Source organism: Hipposideros armiger, unplaced genomic scaffold, assembly GCF_001890085.2.
Source record: "Hipposideros armiger isolate ML-2016 unplaced genomic scaffold, ASM189008v1 scaffold_508, whole genome shotgun sequence".
Classification (NCBI taxonomy): Eukaryota; Metazoa; Chordata; class Mammalia; order Chiroptera; family Hipposideridae; genus Hipposideros; species Hipposideros armiger.
Genome location: NW_017731858.1, coordinates 859 through 22144, shown reverse-complemented (window position 1 = coordinate 22144; position 21286 = coordinate 859). Strand labels below are relative to the sequence as shown.

The window sequence follows — 21286 nt, the reverse complement described above, 5'->3', positions numbered from 1 at the left end:
AAAAAAAATTATATATACACATAAAAAGGAAAGAATCTTAAGTCCACAATTTATACCACACACACACACACACACACACACACACACACAAATCTTGTCCCCAAATTGAGAAATTTATAAAAACCATTTATACATGGTTGTTGACCTATGGAAAACCTATATAACATTTTATTTTTTTAAATTTTTTTTTTTAGCTGAGCCATCCTGCCACCTGTTGGCAGCTCAGCTTGGGCTGTGAATCGAACCAGTGACCCTGTTGCTCAGAGCTTGCACTCTTCAGTGAGCTCTTATCCAACTGAGCCACTCGGCCAGCCCCTATATAACATTTTAAAAACAATAACTCAGTCAAAAGATACCACTTTTCTTAAAAATGAAATTTTGTGCAAAAGAAATTGTTTAAGCTAGAAACAAGACTCCTTCCCCAATAAGAGGCCAAAAGAGCCACTGAAATAATTTAACTTTGTTAAGATTTAGTGCATGTAACCAAAAGGCACACACATGTGATTAATATATTAATATTTTCATGCAGAAACCTGTGCATGTTCACAATTATATAAGAAAAACACAAACATAAGAAAACGTAAAGCTTAATGTTTGGCAATGTTATTCTAGCCACATTCCTTTCTCGTCTATCAGTTCAGGGTTTACTAGATCATTAACACTGCCTCTCAAAAAATATATTATATTTGAACAACTTCTAATAAAAATTAAAAAAGATGTTAGCCTGAAACACTAATATTTTTTTCAGCTCTGATACATACAGAAACTTACTGATAGGTTTATTTTAAATGGCATTTAAAATTAAGATACATTTTTCCTTTTGTTAATAAACACTTTGATTGCTCCAGTGAAGTCAGCAGAGAGAAGAACTTCTGTGTGATCTGTCTTCATAATACCTTAAAAGCATAAAAAATAGTTTTAGTTGATTTAAAAAAGTGTATGAAGCCTGCTGCCACAATCATCATATGCCCATGACGTTTGGTGCAAAAGAGTCTCTCCACCTTTTTCATCTCTTTTCTGGCTCACTCCTATAATCCTTTCATCCTCCTGTACCTCTCCTCCTCTCTGAGGCTCACTTCCACTTACCTTATCTTAGCGAGGGAGATTCCAGTCCCTTGGGGCCTGGAGGTCTGCATTTATTCCCAGGCAGCCTTGGCCTCTATGTTGTCTAATGCTTCATTTTTTGTCAAGAGGCTAGCATGTTATTCAGCCCCAGGACTGCAATGCTGGCAGGATGGGATCAGATGGGCAAGTCTACTGTTAACAGGGTTCGCTAATGAGGCTGATGTTTAAGGTTTACTGTACAGCACACATACTACAACTGCCATGAAATAAAGTACACACGATTGATCTGTGAATGCTGCCAGCACCTTTTCCCTTTACAGTCCGTATTGATGAATTACGTAGCTATGATGAATGGCAAAAACATTTACATTTGCCAGTAAAAGCATTTAACGAACAAAATTTAGCATTTAATAACTCTATTATGCATAGGCAAAAGTTGTAGATTTAAAGACTGATTAGTAAGGAAGAAAATAATCCAAACTTAACTGGAAAGTTGTGTACAGGATGAGCCAGACAAAACGGTTTCACTTAGATTTGCTAAAAACATATTCTAAGCCTTTAAACATTCCTTACTACCCTTTAGACATATCTCAAAGTCGTGCTATGCAGCAGAAGCAGCAGCAAAGGATTTGGGGATATGAGAAAGGCGGGAGAAGAAAATAAATCATCATATACATATAAATACTTTATAAGATACAATAAGAACGAAGACGATAATGATAATGTCTACTACATGCCAGGCATTTTGCCAGGAGCTTTATATATGTTCTCTTCAATTCTTATCACAACTTTGTAAACTAGGTATTATCATCATTTTACACGAGGAAAATTAAAGTTTACATTGTCAAATATGTCAAGAATAATGAGAGAAAGAGCAATTGGATATATTTTATGATCTCATACCCTAGGTTTAAAAGTTTATTCTCAGATTATACCTAGACAGGCACAAAACAGCAAACACAAGTCTGAGTATGATCCTTTAAAAGCTGTGCCTCTTTCAAAAGGACCCAGTGAATTAACTGAACTTTTTTAATATGGGGTACAGTTTTGACAAGTTTAAAGAAAAGTACTTAAAAAGTACTCTTCATTTTTCCTCAAATTGTTTTAAAAGCTAGAATTTTCTGTAGAATGTATAGAGGAAATGTATAGACTGTAAAAATGTATCACTGGGGAAAAAGAAAAGGAAAAAACCCAAATGACTTAAGTTAGAAGAGAAAACCTGGATTTGATTTTGAGGGGAAAAAAAAGGAAATGAAAAGAAATATTTCCAAACAGGCAATTAGTAAAGGTTTAATAATTCTGAGTCGGTTTATTTTCAAATCTTGTAACTGAAAGAAGTGCTAGACTGAAGTTCATCTTTGCTATCCAAATTTTTCTTCACAGACAGAAGTAGTATATTTAGTGCAGTGTACAGTGCAAATAATACCACAAGGGAAACTATCTGAGGTTAAATGAAATAAAAATACTTGAGAATGTTTAAGCACTCAAATACTTTTAGAAGCACCTTTCATACACTGTAACTACTCTTGTGACTTTATAAGTCTCTAATAGGCCTGGCTGTAGTCTCTAAAGTGAGAAAACACATTTAATGAACTATTCTGCAATTGATTTTAATACAAACTTGTTTTAACAACTGGTCCAAATTTACATGATTCTACCACGCTCTTAAGTACTAACAGGGACCATTTTTATATAATTGGCACTCAATACTACTTGGTTTCCTTTCACTTCCTAACGTGAGTGCTTTATATTACTGGAATTACTACTCATTCTCAAAGCATATGCTGCAAATGGCAAGAAATTACAGGCTTGTAAATAGCTACCTACGAGAAACCATAAATTTGTGGCAAGTAGAAAAGAACACTGCTTTCATTTTGGTTTAACCCATTTATTCAGCAAATGTTTTTTAAGCACCTACTGTATGTAGGCAAGCACCATCTAGGCACTGGCACTACAACAAAGAAGACATATAAAGTCTCTACTCACAGAAGTTACAGTTTAGTAGAAGAGACACATAATAAACTTTATATTTGCATGTCTTATTTATGTTTCTCCAAGGAGAGCAGCTGTCCATAAAAAAATTATGAATTTTCAAATTTTTCGTTTTTAATTCCCAGGTTAATTTCAAAGAAGTAAAACTTGCAAGAACTATGTCACTGAAATGTTTAGAAACAGATATCTGACAAGCATTAAGTTGTCAACAAAAAATATTTTTCATACTCATGAAAACCTCATGATACCCAATACTAGGTCAATAAGTCTACTAAAGGCTGACTAGAAAAAATGTAGGACAAATAAAATATGAGTACCTACCAGAGGGCATGGTATCCAAAATTTCAGCGTCTTCACCTTCTGGTTTTTCAGATTGCACATCCAAAGACAACATCAAACTTGGGTTTGGAGCAAAGATGGCCGATGTAACAACTGCATTATGTGCTGGGGGAAAAAATAACTTCAGAATAACTCAGAAATTTAATTCTAAACATCAAGACAAAGAGTGTAATATGCAAAAAATATACAACAGTGTTTGGTACATGTAAATATCTTTTAAAACTAACAAATAAGTAACGAAGAAGTAATTAAAACCCCCAAATATTTTCTTTAATAAATGCCACACGTAAGTTCTGAGATTTCAACGCTTCTCAAATTTTAGGCAAATATAAGTTCTTCCTTGGTATAGAAAAATTGAACAAAGCCAAACACAAAGCATAAAAAGTTATAACTGCCAAACTCTCTCTTTCAAATAATGCCTATACAAATTTACTTCTAGTACATATCCACTTTAGCTTTATTCACTAATAAAGGATACACAAAAGTAGGCATTTACGTACCTTTAATACCTTCCCAAAAGTCATTACGATCTCTCCTGACTGAAGTAAACTTGCTTAGGTCATGGTAAGTACTCCAGATATAAACATACTTATCTTCGGAGCCGCTTACGAGGTAACTAAAATCATGGCTAAATTTGGGGAAGAAAAAAAAACTCAAAGTTTTTTTTTTTCTTTAGTTTCCCCTCTATCAGAACTTCCTACTTTAAAATACCTAAGAAAATACCCTGGAGAGCTTGTTGAAATACAGACTCCTAGTCTCACTCCAGAGGTTCTGACCATGTAGTTTTCACATGGGGGTCAGAGGAATTAGTACTTGTATCAAACCCCTAGATTACTGTCCTGCTGCTTAACCCACACTGGGAGGAACACTTCCTTGGGAGATGAAAGGGAGAAGCAGAGTATTTTACCAATTAAATTACTGGGTAATTACAGTAGCTCCCCATAATTCATGGGGGATATGTTCCAAGACCCCAAGCAGATGTCTGAAACTGCAGATAGTGCTGAGCCGTATACGTACTATGCTTTTTCCTATACACACAGTCATGTGCCATGTAACCATCTAAGATTGTGTAAGTGAACTCTATGATGTTCCCACAATGAGAAAATCACCTAGCAACGCATTTCTCAGAATGTATCCCCATCTGTAAGTGGCGCATAACTATACGTAATATGATAAAGTTTAATTTATATGTTAGGCATAGTAAGAGATTAAGAACAACAGTAATAAAATAGAACAATTATAACAACATACTGTAATAAAAGTTATATGAATATGGTCTCTCTCTCAGAATATCATACTGTACTGTACTGTACATACAACCTGGATATGCTGGATACAAGGATGAGTCAAGTCCTGGGTGGGATGGCACAAGATTTCATCACACTACCCAGAATGGCATGTAATTTAAAACTCATAAATTGTTAATTTCTGAAATTTTCCATTTAATATTTTCGGACCATGGTTGACCATGAGTAACTGAAACCGCAGAAAGCAAAACCACTGATAAGGGAGGGGGGACTGCTGTACTGGGTAATCAAAGAAGAAAGGAGAACTGGTAAGAAAAGGGCTGAAAGAATGAGGGATATAAAGAAGAGGCAGATAATTCAGAAGAGCCTCCAGATCCTTAAGAGTTCAAATAATAATGATATGGAAAGGTGGAAATACAGGACACTGTACTGTAGGGCGTGGACATGCTTTATTAGCTTCTGTACCTAAAAGGATTAAGACCATAGGTGGGGTGGGTGGTAAACCTCCTCCTAAAAACCTCACATAAAAGTACAAAAGCACAAATCTGGGAGCTAGGAGTCTTCTAATCCCAGCTCTGTACTGACCACTGTGACTTTAGGCAAATTACTTAATTTTCTGGGTCTTGGTTTCTTCATCTGCAGAATAGGAGTAATTCTAACTCTATTTACCATACAGGTGTCAAGTATTGCATGATGATAACATGAGATACCAGTTGTAAAAGTACGAAGAAACTAAAAGCATTACATAGACATACGGCCTAGATCAATGGAAAATGGGAGGAAAGGAGAAATGTTCTGATCTTTTTTGGGAATTTCTCATTGCCGTTTACCTGAAACTTGCTTTGATCTGGCTGCTGCTGTTGACATAACCCTTATATTTCATGGACAGTGACAAATCTCTAAGATCATATAGTCTGATTCTGGAGTCATTTGAGGTTACCAGTATCTAAAAATAAATCAAGGGAAAAGTAAAAAGTATAATCTTTTAATCTAAGTTAAGCTATAATAAAAAAAGTGTCTATACACATACAGAATACATCTCAAAACTAGAAAAAGCAGTATGCCATAGGAAAGGGAATATAATCGTAGCCAAGATATTAAGAGCTAACTTTCAGGAGTCTACATATAGTGCAGAGAGTGATGATTTTGAATAGTTAGTACCTTATTTTCTCCAGGTAAAGGCTCAATGCCAGTAATTTTTCTTCCAACCTTGTTGCGCCCTCTGGTAGATCGGACATGTATTTGTGTGTGGTATTTCAAATGCTAAAAGAAATTGCAAATTTAAAAGATCAGAATTAGAAGGAAACTCAGAGATTATCTGATCCAACTCACAGCCAGACATGGTATTATTTGCCCCAATTTACAGATAGGGCAGTTAACGTGCAAAGAGGATACAACAACTTATCCCAAACCACAAAAATGTTTTACTATGTATTCAAGTACGTATTGGGTTGACGGAAAAGTCATGATGTATTTTTTTCTAAGTTTGTCGTTGCAAAAATGTGTCATGACTTTTCCGACAACCCAATAATTTACACAAGATAGTCATTTACCTCTGTATCATAGAAAATACATCTGCCATCATATGTCCCAATTACTGCATATTTGCCATTCTGACAGAAATTTGCAGCTGTGATCAATTTTGTTTGACCATCTACTTCATTCCACAAAGCCACTTTTTTGTCAGGTATGTTCCAAAGGCGGAGCTTTCCATCTAATGATCCACTTAGAAAATACCTGTCATCCTAAAAATGCGACAAAAGAGAAAGCTTTCATTTTATCCCATCAAGAAAAACTCATTAGCAAATCAATATTAAATCTATTAGAAATATTTAAAATATGTAGTTCTCATTTAAAAAGTATTAAAGTATTCTTCAAGTAAGCATTATTTTATTCACTAAAAATAACAAGTAGAAACTTCAGAATTCAATTTGAAGGAATGACATTCTGATCGCTTTATCATATCCTTAAACTGCTTTTCCCGAACTATGGATGTTTATAGATAATATGTTGGAGTGTATCTTGTGTAGGAGAAGGGTTCTGTGATCAAATAAGTTTCAAAAATTCTGGGTTACAGAAAATTAAACAAGATTCTCAGTTAACACTCATTCTGTATCGCCAAAAGGGGTATAAAATAGGTAGTGTTTTTCAGCCTATTTAACCATGAACTTCTTCTGTGGAGAGTTGGTAGGGGGTCAGGATAGGAACATCTAGCAGGGCTAGTACCTTCAAGGAACATGCTTGGGGAAAAACTATCCTGTAATGATACATTTGTCCATAGACTTCTCTAGGACACATGTAACAGTTGGATAAAAGAGTAATACCAGTTGGCCCACAGAACCAGTCAATTTTTGGAACTCTGACACCATGTCAGCAGAGAATTGCTTCGCTAATCAAATTCTCAATCTCAAACCAGGGTTCTCCACCAGGGGCACTCTGGCCCAACAGGGGACATCTAGCAATGTCTGGAGACTTTCATGATGCTCATAACTTGGGGGTGGGTGACATCTAGTGGGTAGAGGCCAGGAATGCTACTCAACATCCTACAATACCCAGGACAGCCTTCCCTTCCTGGATGACAAAGAATTATACAGCTCAAAATGTCAATAGTGTTAAGGTTGAAAAATCCTGCTCTAAACTACACCAGGCCTACCACTAAGCTGGTCTAACTTCTGGTAACATAAGCATCAAATACAAAATAATTGGGATGCCAAAACAAGAAACAGTCTCTTCTCTGCTCAAGATTATTCTTCTTAACCCTACCAGACCCCTGTACCGATTTTTCGGTAATTTCTAATCATATCTTATCTAATCATATCTGTATTGTGTGCATGGAAAAGCACTCCTATTTTCTACAATGTCTCCAAGTTCCATCTTATTCTAACCACTTGTTTGCATGTAACTAACATTTTTCTATATCATGTTGGTTTTTTCTCTTTAATGCTCAGGAGCACAGGTATAGGGGACAGTTAGGTTCAGGGCCTCAGGTCTGGTAGGGTTAACCACCTCTGAAGCCCATCAAGGATAACCTGGGCATTTTTATGGCTATGCTATAGTAGGCTTGACTCAATGTCAACCAGCAGAAAAGCTTAACAAGTAAAAATACTTCATCTGGCCTTACAACTCAGAATTTTATTTACATACATACATACATACATACATACACACACACGTGTGTATTCGTGTATGTGTGTGTATATATGCATCTGCATTTTGCTATTTCCTATACAACTCTGCCATCTTCCTTCCAGATAACGTTTAACAGAGTCATATTTCCTAAGAAAATGTCAACATCACCCCATTCTTCCCTAGAACGTCTGAAAAAACTCCCCAGGTCAGTACAATTTTTAGAAATAGGTCTTTTCAGTTTCCAAAATAAAAGTATAGAAAACTTATTGACTAAAAAGAAGCGTTAATAATAATGTACTACATAGATAACTATCACCACCTAATACCTCTCTCATTCCATTCCAATACGTTATAGTTAAAATAGAGGTAGAGGGAAGGATTTTTCTCACAGTTGCTGACAGGGGTAAATCCATCCTTTTACCGCAATCTAGGGTGACAGGTGGAGGTGTTATTCAAAAAGAAGCATCGAAAGGCCTGATGGTTACAACTGATGAGGTATTAACATAGATTAAACATTTTTTAATTTTCAAAAGTTTTGACCAAGTCTTCTAAGAGTTCAGAATTATTTATGTTTTAAGCTTGACCAGGGAGGAAAATTCTATTGAGGGGAACAAAATGTCATTCTTTTCTCTTAATCTGGGGAAAAAGAGGAAGAAATGTGACTATAATAAAAACATTTCATTAAAAAGACGATAGAGATGAGAACATAATTGGAGATGTAATCATAACATCAACACAGGGGAGAAAAAGTAATCATACATCAACTATGGTCAACTCAAGCCCTCCAGTTATTTAAATCTAGGTAGTGGAGTAGAACTAACATGTGACTTCCCTGGGCTTATAGAATAGTTGCAAAGAATTGAAACAAATTTAGCCTTATGCATTTGGTGTCTCTATCCTATAAGGACACAAGATAGGCCTGCAATTCCATGATAGCAGACTTTTCTTCTTTGGTTGATATCATATGACATACTTTCTTTCCAGAGGGAAGATACTAATGAATTTTCTACATTGAAAATTAATAAGGGATCTTAAGATTAACAATGTTGCCATACATTAAATAGTTCAGCTTTATCCTGTAACAAATGTTGTTCTTTGCCTCTTTCAGCTTTTTCCTTTGTCTCTTCCCCTTCCCAACCCTCCTCCCACAACTATACCAGCCTATATAGTCCCTTTCTCATTTATCCACCTGTTGCTGTCTTCTCTTCTGTCACCATTCCCATTATCTCATATCTTTAATAGGATTGCTTTCTTCATTTATACCCTGCACGTCTTTTTGAAAATTTGGGATTACTTTTTCACTGTCATATTTAGAATATAACATTTCCAGTTCTTCTAATGCAGATTAGCAAAATATGTATTTCCTTTCTCATTTTTAAAGCAAAATGAAACATTAAATTAAGCTGTCCTTAACTATGTGGCTGTTAATCATTTTTTTTTCCTGTAGTCCAATTACCCTCCAGGGAAACCTGGTTCCCTCACTTTCCTTATAGTATAATAAAAAATGTATAAACAATTACTTACTCTTGGATGGAAAGCTATGGCAGTGACAAAATCTATATGCTGAAAACAGCAGAGGCATTCTCTTCTGGAAATATGCCATAACCTGACTGTTTTATCCATCGAAGAAGAAAGCAGAAAGTAGTTCTATGGAAAAATTGCCATTGATTATTTTATCATCATGTGGAAAAAAAAACTACTTATACAATAAAAGTGAACTTTTGGTTTTATGTACCTCAATAGTTTTTTTATTAGTATTGTTACATGCAGCATCAGGAAGAACAAAAGATTATCCAATTAACTTGGAAGATCCCATTTTTTCATCACCCAGGAGCCAAACATCTATGTGTCAAAAGCTTCTAACTGGCAGAAGCTCTTTAATTTCTAAACACAATCTATTTAAGGGAAAAACTACGAGTTATACTGAAGTAGAAAACTCAAATGAGACCCTAGTATTCTTTGGTATGCGTAAAGGTGCTAAACAAATTGAAGTAATGATTACATTGGTTGAGTACTTAATGCACTAAACGTTGCTCTTAGCACTATACAGCAATCATATGAAGTAGGTATATTATTATTCCCTTTTACAAATGAGAACACTGAGGCAGAGAGGTTAATAATTTGTCTATGACTACACAGCTTGTCAGTGGCAGACTGGGTAGTCTGGCTCTAAGGTCCAGGCTCTAACCACTACACATTCTGCATAGTGCTTACGTAGAACACATGTTACAGAAACAACAAGATGCTCTGTCATTTACTCAAAGCAATAAAAGAATGTTATATCTTTAAATATAAGTAGACTAAGCATAAATAATGATTTGGATATGTAACTGTATGCTGCATATATGTTATCTGGGCTAGTATAGAAAGTGTACATTTTATGTGGTGTACCTGGTTTTAAATAGATGGTACACCTCACAATTAAAAAATCAGAATTTTGAAAGATTTACAATAACTTGTGAAACATCTAATAACAATTATTTTTATTTTCAAGATCTACTCAGCTCTAGAAAAGTTTTGAAGAGTATATGCAGTTTACATTTCCTGTTGATTCATAACAACTATGTAAAAACTAAATCTATGGTCTGCTATGCATTAAAACTAACTTTATTCAGTTCTTGCAATAGTCCATCGCTGTAAGCACATAAAAGAAATATAAGGACATCCCTAAAAATAAAGATGCTTGAAGACATGTTAAGACTTGTTTTACTATGCCAAGAGATTTCTGTTGAATAAATACTTATTAAATAAGTGAAATTAAATAATTTTCTTAAACTGAGCATGATCTTGGGAGTCAAAGAAATTACATTCAAATCTAAGTTCTGACCATAACTAGTTTTGTGATGTTGGATGGGTCAGAGGCTCAGTCTTCTAAACTACAAAATGAAATATTGTCTACCTCACAGGGTTATTATTGGAAGAATTAACAAGATAATTCTTGATACCTGCTACAAAATAAGTTTTCAACAAACAGAAAACCCACTATAAACATCAATTTTGCTGGATACTGAAGAGAAACAATAGTAAAATAAGATCTGCTCCCTACTCTCAAGGGGCTTAGAATCCTGTTGCAAACAAAACCTAGAATTGTACATACTTGTAGGTAAACAATTAAGTAAAAAAGAAAGTTTACGAAAAGAGCATACAGGGCTGGCCAAGTGGTGTGATGGTTAAGAACTGGCTTGGGACACCAGAGGGCCCCGGTTTGGATCCCACATATGAGGGCCAGTGACACTGCCCTCCACAGCTAAGATGCTGAACAACAGCTCAACCTGGAGCTGGGCTGCCCTGAGTCGCCGGCGATGACGACGTAGGCTGCAGCTCCTGTGGCAGTGGGTTGCCATGGGCTACCGTGTGTAGCCAGCAGCCAGCATGAACAGCCAGCAGCCGCAGTGAGTGGCTGTCCAGAAGCCAGCGACTGATCTGCCTCGCCCGGGAAGAGCGCCATGATGGTGCCAACTTGGGCTAGTGAAGCAACGTCCTCCACAACTAGACTGAAGAACAAAACGACAGCAACTTGTCTGTTCCCCTTCCCCCAATTCCCCAGCGCTGTTCCCATCCTCCAATTCCCCAATAAAAATCTTTAAAAAAAAAGAGCATACAGATAGATGAAGGCCTTAAGAACAAAAACAGGTTTCCCAGAGAATAAATTCTGCCTTAAGTGTGACTCCTGCCCTACAGATTTCAAACTTGCCCACCCCCACAATTGTGTGAGCCAATTCCTTAAAATAAACCTCCTAAGTATGTGTATTTCCTCTTGGTTCTGTTGCTCTGGAGAACCCTGACTGATACAGTGGTCAATGGAAATTTAATTTCTTCTGGTTAGTGTGACATTTCAGAAAAAATATTGGTTTGCTTTAAGAAAGTAAAATGAATGCAAGGTTCCCAATTATGTGTTTTGTACTTCTTGTTCCAGATGAATATGATTATCAGATTAAGGACACTTTAGATTTCCATCTTCTCTGACAACCCAGTCAGATTTCACACAGAATGGGGAAGGAGTACAAAGACACAACGAAGGCTCCATTTAAAACTTGACTACCATGTGAGGCCCAAGCTTCTTCCAGGAGGTTAGAGAAAGACATTATGACAGATGGGTTATGAAAAGCATCCTGAACTTCTAAACAAGTAAGACAGGAGCAGCAATTTATAAATGAAGTGATTCAGGCTGGCCGGTTAGCTTAGTTGGTTAGAGAGAGAACTCTCTACGTGGGCCACTGAGATGCGCCCTCCACAAGTAGACTGCAACAACTACTTGACTTGGAGCTGATGGGTCCTGGAAAAACACACTGTTCCACAGTAAAAATAAAAAAAAAATAAAAAAAAATTTTAATGCTTAAAAATAAATAAATAAATAAATAAATAGATGAAGTGATTCAAAGCTGGAAGTAGAGAAAATCTGACTTGCCAATATATAACAGCGATATCTTTGTGGTACATGAGATTCTCCTGACATAGTTAAAATATATGGGCATCACCAGTATCCCTGATAGTCTTTTGTTAACTCAGGTGACTTCTCAATTTAAGGCTTTAAATATTATTTTCTCTCCCGGATTCTTAACATATTTTAGATTCTTATTAATGACCAATTTTAGTACAAAAAAGTGTAAGGCATCATGCAAAAATTCCAAAAACTGCTTCCTGCTTTAAAGACCTTAAACCAAATTTAAAATAGCTCTTTAAGTTTTCACAAAACTGTGAAAATATTTGGTCAGTGGCAATACAGCCTCTCTACTTCTGAAACAATTTTGCATTAAGGGGGGAAAAATCACAAAATGAAGATTTATCATTGATTGGTAAAATATAATTGTTAGACCCAAGTTAATAATTTTACGATTGCAGCACATCAGACCCAAAGCAGTCTTGATAAGATAAATAAAATTCACCTTTGTAGTTGAAGTCATATCCATCTTGCTAAGTGAGGATACTTTGGAAAATTACTTTATAAAGAGGCAAAAGGAACAGTATACAGACAGATCCAGATAGAAGCTGTTAAGTAATATAAAGTGAACATTTCCTTATTAGCCTAACCTGACATTTTTTTAACTTTAATTTGTAAATAACTCCCATAAAGTATATATGAGCATTCAAACATTAGACAATGTGACAATCATACAAATAAAACATTTGTTTTCCTCCTAAAGTCATAGTTACATAGACTTAATACACAATTCAAATATGAATTTCTTACTTTAGACCATGAAAGATCAAGGAGATCAGCAGTATGTCCCTTATATTTGCAAAATGGCCGTTGTCGAAATGGTGCATTTTTATCATCGGGGTCTTCATCAGCTCCACCGCATACCTATTTAGACGAAGACAAACATTAGCAAAATTAAAGCTTCACTCTCTTTCTGTCCCATCCATTCTCTCATCATTGTGTACTGATGCTTGATTGAAATCTTGATGCACCAAAAGCAAACTCCCCTTTATGCTGAATTTCCTAATTACCTCTTCAGCTCCTTGATCTAAAAATATTAATAACAAACCAGGATCTTCCCTGAAGACCTTGTGCTACCAGTCTTTTCCTGCCAGAGCCCCCACTTTGTCCTTTTCTGAGCACCTGTTCCTTCAGAAGAGGTAGGAGCCAGCACCAGGGGATGATCATGACCGGTTTAAGCTAATCAAAACGAGCTCACTCCCTTTCCCAGTGATGAGCAGTTTAGGCATGGGCTCGTGCTACAATTTTCATCAATTAGACAGGAGGGAAAGTTTTTTGGGGGTGGGAGGGAATAAAGGGAGGCTCGAGAAAGATTTCCTCCTTCTTAAACAGGGGCATACTAAAAGGGACCTTCCTCTTTCTTACCTCTGAACACTGTTGTCTGCATGTGACACCTAGGAGGGCAGCAAGCATTGTAGGACCATGAGAGGAACCAACCCAAGAGAACAACAGATAAAGAATAGCAAAGCAGGAGGATGGTAGGACCCTTTTTCCCTGATGACACTACTGAGTTGCTGAATTAGCCAACCCTGGAACCACCTCACCTCCAGACTTGTTTCCTCATTATTTAAGCCATTTGCAGTTGGATTTCTGTTATTTGAACTCAAAAGCATCCTGACAGAGGTAGGTAGAAAGTAATGCCATTCTTGTGTGCCGTGCACATTTAGTTTACAACATACTTTTTTTTTAAAGATTTAATTGGGGAATTGGGGAAGGGGACCAGCCAAGTTGTTGTTCTTCAATTTTCGTTGTGGAGGGCGCCAGTCGCCATCTGGCTTCCCGTCGGCAACTTGTGGCCTCTAAGCTCAAGGTGCTGTGTTCAATCTTTAGTTGCAGTTGGGCGTAGCCACCATCCCATGCGGGAGTCAAACCAGCAGCCTTGCTGTTAGGAGCGCATGCCCTATCCACTGAGCCATCTGGGTGGCAGCTCAGCTCAAGGAGCTGAGTTCAGTCTTAGTTGCGGGTGGGCATAGCTCACCATTGAACAGGCAGTCTTGTTGTTACACCAGCGGAGCCATCCTGCCACCTTGTTGGCAGCTCAGTGACAGCTCAGCTCGGGTGCAGCATCACTGGCCCATGTGGGATCCAAACCGGCAGCCCTGTTGCTTAGAGCTCACGCTCTTAAGCCAACTCTTAACCAACTGAGCCACTCGGCCGGCCCACAGCATACTTTTGTATTCATTATCTGAACGAATCCTAACAACTCTGTCAGTTAGGTATTAACATTATGAACATGAAGGAATTAAGAAAAAAACGGAAGCTCAAAGAGATTAAAATAACATGCTAAAGGTCACACAGTCACCTGTAAACAGCAGAACCAAAACGGAAATACAAGTCATCTAACTTCAAGTGCAGAGATTTTCCTTGAATATTTTAGAGGATGTAGCATGAGCAAAAATATGGACTGTTGGCTAAGCCTTGTTTATTTAGGGAAGGGTGAGTAGGATGATGAGGATAGAGAAAAAGTATATGGAGATATGGTAGGGGATTAGAGGAAAGGTACTTTTGAGACCAGATCATAAAGAGCCACAAATTTGTGGCTTAAAAGTATAGACATTCTAATGTAATGGAAAGCCAACACAGGTTTCTGAAAAGAAAAAAACAAAACAAAACATGATCTGACTGGTGCTTTAGAAAGAGAATGCAGGCAATAGTGTAAAACAGTGGTTCTCAACCTGTGGGTTGCGACCCTTTTGGGGGTCAAACGATCCTTTCACAGGGGTCGCCTAAGACCATCGGAAAACAAAAATATATTTACATTACAATTCATAACTGTAGCAAAATTAACAGTTATAGAGTAGCAACGAAAGTAATTTTATGGTTGGGGGTCACCACAACATGAGGAACTGTATTAAGGGGTCGCAGCATTAGGAAGGTTGAGAACCGCTGGTGTAAAAGATAATTTAGAAAGAGAAAGTGGAAGCAGAAAGAGCAGTTGGTTTACGTGAGAATAATGAGGGCTTGAATTAGGACAGTGGCCATGGCGACAGATTAAAAACTACCAGTATTGGGGCTGGCTGAGTGGCTCAGTTGGTTAAGAGCGCAAGCTCTGAGCAACAGGGTCACTGGTTCGATTCCCACATGGGTCGGTGAGCGGCGCCTGAGCTGAGCTGCCGATGAGCTGCCAACAGACAGGAGGATGGGCTCAGCTGGTGAAAGCAGGTGCTCCTAACAAGGTTGCAGGTTCAACTCCTGCATTGGATGGTGGGCTATGCCCACCTGCAACTGAGATTGAACACGGCACCTTGAGCTGAATGGCCGTGAGCTGCCAACGGGCAGCCGGATGGTGACTGGACTTGGAGCTGAGCTAGCTGCACCCTCCACAACTAAGATTCAAGGACAACAACTTGGCTGTTCCCCTTCCCCAATTCCCCAATAAAATCTTAAAAAAAAGTTTATTATGGACATTTCAAACATACACAGAAGTAGATACACTAATATAATAAATAGTATAAGGACCCCCATGCATCCAACACTTGCTTTAATGATCAACATTTTACTCATCTTGTTTTATCAATCTTCCCACTTTTACATATTTGCTCACTTTTGCTTGAGCATGTAAAGCAAGACCTGAACACCATTGATTGTATCTGTAAATACTCTCTCTATACATCTCCAACTAATAAACCCTCTTTTAAATATACTACCACACCATTATCACACCTAAAAATACAATTTGCATGATCTAATATCTAATTCATATTCTAATACCCTGATTATCTAAAAGTGTCATTTTAAAGTTGGACTACTATGAAAACTTGTAAGCCTTTTGATATTTATTAGCACTTTACTGTACTAATTACTTGAGATACCAAAATAAATGACATTTCTTATGTTATAATCTATTTTCAGTATTTGAAAGCCATAATGAGCCTTTTAACATATATCAGATTATGCCATTCTCTTAAAAAACCCTCCATTAACTTCCATGGTTCTCAGAACAGCCTAAGTCCTTGCAATGGCCTACACGTTATGACTGCCCCATCCAATCTCTAAAACTTCCCTTTCTATTACTCCCCCATAGCTTACTGGCTCCAGCTACCCAGGCCTCAATGCTGTTTCTTGAATACACCAGAACTCCTGCCATATAGCAGTTTCACTTGCTGTTTACTCTACCTAGAATACTCTTTTCCTCCAGATAGCCATAAGATCACTCCCTCACCTCCTTCAGATTTTGCTCAAATGACAACATCTTGGTTAAGCTTTGCTTGTACACATTATTTACTCCCTGTGATTCCACTTTATCTGCTTTATTTTATCCATGAAATGTATCATCTTCTAACATATTACAAAATTAACTTATTTTGTTTCTGTCTCCAACTACTAGAATTTAAACTTTATAACAACAGATATTTGTGTCTCTTTTGTTCACTACTATATTCCCGATTCCTAGAGCAGTGTTTAATACATAGCAGGCACTCAACAAATCTTTGTGGACTAAATGAAGACATGGTGCCAATACCTTAAGATGCCAACTAGCAGAGCATAATGGTTAAGAGCATAAGCTCTAGAGACAGATCAGAGCGGGGTTCTAATATCAACTGCGTGAGTTACTTAACATCTCTAAGCCTTCTTGTCTTCATTGGTGAAACAGAGTTCTTAATAGTATTTCACAACAGTATCAGGACTATTGTGAGGTTAAATGAGATAAGACGTAAAGTGCAGTTAGCAAAGTACATGGCACATAGTAAGGACACATAAAATGTTAGCTGCTGTTACATAAATTGATATAGTATAGTAAATGCTTTTAACAGAAATATGGGCAAAGTACCATGGGAACAGTGAGGGAGGATATGAGTAAGAATGCATTAAGCAAAGCAAGGAATGCTTCAGTGAGGAGACCTGAGTTTGAAAATGAATTTGCCGGGCAAAGGGAAACAGCATGTGTAAATACATGGAATCCACGGAAGGCCTGACCACTTTTGTTGGGGCAATAATGAACAACAGAGTGGCTTAGAATATAAGGTTTGTGAGAGGGAAGGGTGGGAAATAACAATGAGAGCTGTGGTCAGGCTGATCTCTGAAAGGCTGAGTCAAGCTAGGGAATTTGACTTGATTCAACAGAAAAAAGAGCGCCAAAAGAAGTGCTTAAACAGGAGGGTAACATGATCAGATTTGTTTTATAGGAAAGCAATTCTGCCGGGAGTGTGGATGAAAGACTGGAATCTGGGAAAAGAACTCTAATGGCCCAGGTAAGAGATAAAGCCTGGATTATAGCAGTGGAAATGAAAGGAATGGCCAGATTCCAGAGACATTTCTGAGATCAAGTTGGCAGGATGTGGTAAATGAGCAGATATCGAAGGGAGAGAAGAGAGTAAAAAGTGATCACAGTTTCTAACTCAGGAGATGGTATGGGTGTTAAACAAGGAACTGACATTGAGTACTGTCAAAGGAGTGGTTTTCTCGGGAAAAGGATACATACTTAATTCTGTTTTGAACATATATTAATCATGGTTGATCTCTGCCTTCGTCCATGCAGAGGTCCTTGGCATGCACTGTCTACCACATCTTTATATTTTCAGTGCCTAACACACTGTAGACATTTAATAACTGTTTGTTGACTAAACCAAGTCTAAACCAGTGCATATTTTTTTTTTGTTTAGAAATTTTAATGGGGAACAGTGTGTTTTTCTAGGACCCATCAGCTCCAAGTCAAGTAGTTGTCTTCAATCTAGTTGTAGGGGGTGCAGCTCCTTGGCCCATGTGGGAATCCAACCGGCAACCTTGGTGTTATGAGCCTGCACTCTAACCACCTGAACTAACTGGCCACCCCCAAACCAATGTGTATTTTTAATAAAATGCTGCATATGTAGAATTTCACAAAAATTACCTCTTACTCTTTACAGTTAACTCTCTTCATCCAAGCTTTTGGTTCTAATGATCTTAAAGAGGATCAGGATGTCACGCCAAAATATGCCCTTTTCCAAAAGGATTATTTTGAACTGAAGTCAACTTAGGAGAAATAGGCACAAGAAAATGTTTCTACCTTCCCCCTTTCTACCTGAAAGCAGAGCATAAAATTCCTTTTGTGAAGGTGTCTTCCCCTCACAACTCCTTTACCAGGAAGGAGAGAGTGAATCTTATCTCTGGAGATAGTGTGAGTCTACATAAACAGTGCTTTACTAACTAACCTTTATCTTCCATTAGCTTCCTCAAATATATTTACTTCCCCACAATTTACCATGTGTAAAAGCCTAAACCCCCTTTTTCTTTGTCTTGTCACACCTCCACAAACGTATTGCCCTTTGTTAAAATGATATATAAGCCCTTAGTTCTGTTTCTTTGGATCGTCCCTATTTTTGTGTGAAGGCCTCCATATGCATACATAATAAATCATTTCTCCTGTTACTCTGTCCTTTGTCAGGCTATTTTGTAGATCCCAGCTGTAGAACCTAAGAGGGTAGAGGAACTTTTTTTCCTCCCCTACAATCTACTCTCAAAAATTCTAAGGAGCAGTTAAATGTGATCACTCCCATATTGATGTTCCACTAAGTAAGCATAACAAACATAGGATTACCCACAGAAAGCATTAATTTTAAGAAACTGAAACTTAACAACTTCTAGTGTCAAGAAGACATTTTATAAGTCCCTAGCATAATGGAGCAAATCAAGCATACCCCCTTCCTTTCTGCCTTATGTTTACCGAGCGACTTTTGGAAATCAATAGAAACAGAGAGTGTAATTCTAGGCTTGATATGACCAATGAGCAGGTAAGTGATCTGCTGTGTGTCACTCTGTATACCTAACTACACAACAGGTACTTTTAGGTATTCTATTTTACACGGATGCTAAGAAGACAGGAGTGAGAATGTAGTTCAAAGGTGATATATCAGTATCATGAGAAAACACACACACACACATCAGAACATAAACCCCATTGTGCTTACCATGCCTCACTGCAGCTAGCACTTGGTTCAAAGGTAATGCCAGATACTGAACTCCAAAGGCATATGAAATAGCGGCCTCTTTTAACTGTCCCCAAATAGAATGACAGAAGTAACAGAACCCAAATCTTTTCCTGAAAACAATAGCTATAAATGATATTCAAGACTCCAGAAAAACATCTTAGTACTTCAGGGAGTCATTGCATTTTGTGTCGAAGAACTACTACGCTCCTCATTTAGAAGGTCTTGTATTTACACAAGATTGGGAGTTACTTAGGTTTTTGGGGGCCTGGGGCGGCATGGATGGAAGTAAAGAATCTGTATGCAGGATTGTTGAAATCAGCATAAAACAACATGGTACAAATAGTTCCTGTTTTTAATAGTAACCAAAGCCTGGACACTTTATGGTGAATTAAACTAATAAAAGCAAACCCTTTTCCCTAAAGCAAAGTGGTTAAATATTTTCTCTGCTACATTAGTTGGTGAAGGCTTTCTGGAGGAAGTGGGCCTTGAAGAGTGGGCAAGTTTGGAATAGAGAGAAGGGATTGCAGGCGTCCAGATAAGGGGAACAGGAATAATGGCACAGGAGCAGGAACTCTACATTGACTCAGGCCTGGGTTAGGTTCCAAGGATACTAAGATCTGTGAAGTACAGTTCTTTGCCTTAAATCAGCCTGAGCCTAGCCAGTGAGACAAACTGCCAAGGAGGATGTGGTAATATTAATGCTAATATGATGAACTCCCAGAACAAAAATGAGAACAACTTTGCCTGCTTGATTCAGGGAAAATAATAAGAGAGATAAGGTATTTGAAGGATGAGTAGGGTGTCACACTATGAGGACAGGAAAGGAGTTCCCGGCAAAGCACACAGTATGGACAGACATGAAAGTAAGTGTTTAGGGCACACACCTATATTCAGCATGGCAGGTAGGGTGCGCAGGAACTAGGGAATTAGAACTGAGTTAAAACGGTGAGATGAGGCATTATCAGGAAGGACCTTTTTCTGTACGTGACAAGGAGCCATCAGAAGATTGAAAAGCACAAAATAGCACAGTCAGATCTGTACTTTGAAGGAAAAAAAAAGCTGGTGGCAGTATAGAAAACAAACAAGGTAAAGACCAGAAACAGAAAAACCAGCAAAAATTTAAATGAGTATTGATGGCCTCGGTGATGTGAGTGACAACGGGAGATGAGGGGACAGATACCATGGGCATTTGTAGGTGGAGGTAGAGTAGATGGGAATTGGCAACTAATTTGATATGTGGATAAGGAAGGAAAAGTAATAGAGTGTTGCTGACTGAGTTACAAAGGTAACTTATAGATATATGTTGATGCCATTAAAGAAGGTTCAAAAGAGAGAAGCAGGATGTGGGTAGATAATAAAAATATTCCTGTGACTGGCCATTAACATCTATCCAGACACCTGGGAATCATCTTAGGCTAGTCACTTACCACCCAGCTAGTCAGTCACCAAGTCCTAGAGGTCCAACTTCTTTGACATCTCTCAAACTCAGCTCATCTTTACGGTTCTAGACCCACTGCTATCAGAATCTATCATAATCAAAGTACCCATTTCTCTCCTGGGTTAACAGCCTCTTAACACATTGAGGACAGGGCATTTAAATTGCTTAAATGTATGTTCCCAGAGTTTAAACCATTGAAATCAACTTTTACACTGTGTCTCTTTAAAAATTTATAACAAAATCACTATCTTTGTGAACTGAAATTTTCAGGAAACACTCACCAAAGACCCTAGTAGTGCTTGAGGGTGTGATACCTCTGGAAACATTCCCCCTTGTGGAGTGGCACTAAGCAGAACTTGCAGATGTACCGAGTTTCAGTTCTTTTTTTGTGGGCAACACAAAGATGGCATCTCCTAGCAGGATATTTTCTTTTACTCCGTTCACTTCCAACAATTTTCTCTAGCATATGTTTGCGCATATCACCCGAGAGTCTCCCGGGGGGTCCTCATGAGGCACACAAGGGGTTTGGGTTGATGTTCCTGGGCGTGCTGCGCCTATGTCTGTGTCCGAGTCTGTCTCCACCTTATCTGTAGCCCAGTCTTTTGCCACATGTAGCAGAAATTCTTTGTATCTCATTTTTGATGTAGGGTTTAGTTTTTGACAGATTCGAAAAGAATTGAAAAGTGCACAATTTATAAGCCAAAATGCAACTTTCTTTGGCCACTTC

General features: G+C 37.8%; 1 protein-coding gene across 1 annotated transcript; it reads right to left on the bottom strand.

The window, feature by feature from the left end:
- Nucleotides 1–306: 306 nt before the first annotated feature.
- On the bottom strand, nucleotides 307–13077 carry WDR44 (WD repeat domain 44; the record flags this gene model as incomplete). The annotated part of the gene is made up of 8 exons (XM_019667834.1): nucleotides 307–896; nucleotides 3379–3501; nucleotides 3897–4024; nucleotides 5474–5589; nucleotides 5805–5906; nucleotides 6197–6388; nucleotides 9297–9419; nucleotides 12964–13077. Coding segments are annotated over 8 exons (993 nt in total), but the record flags the coding sequence as incomplete, so codon positions are not given.
- Between the last annotated feature and the right edge of the window lie 8209 nt (nucleotides 13078–21286).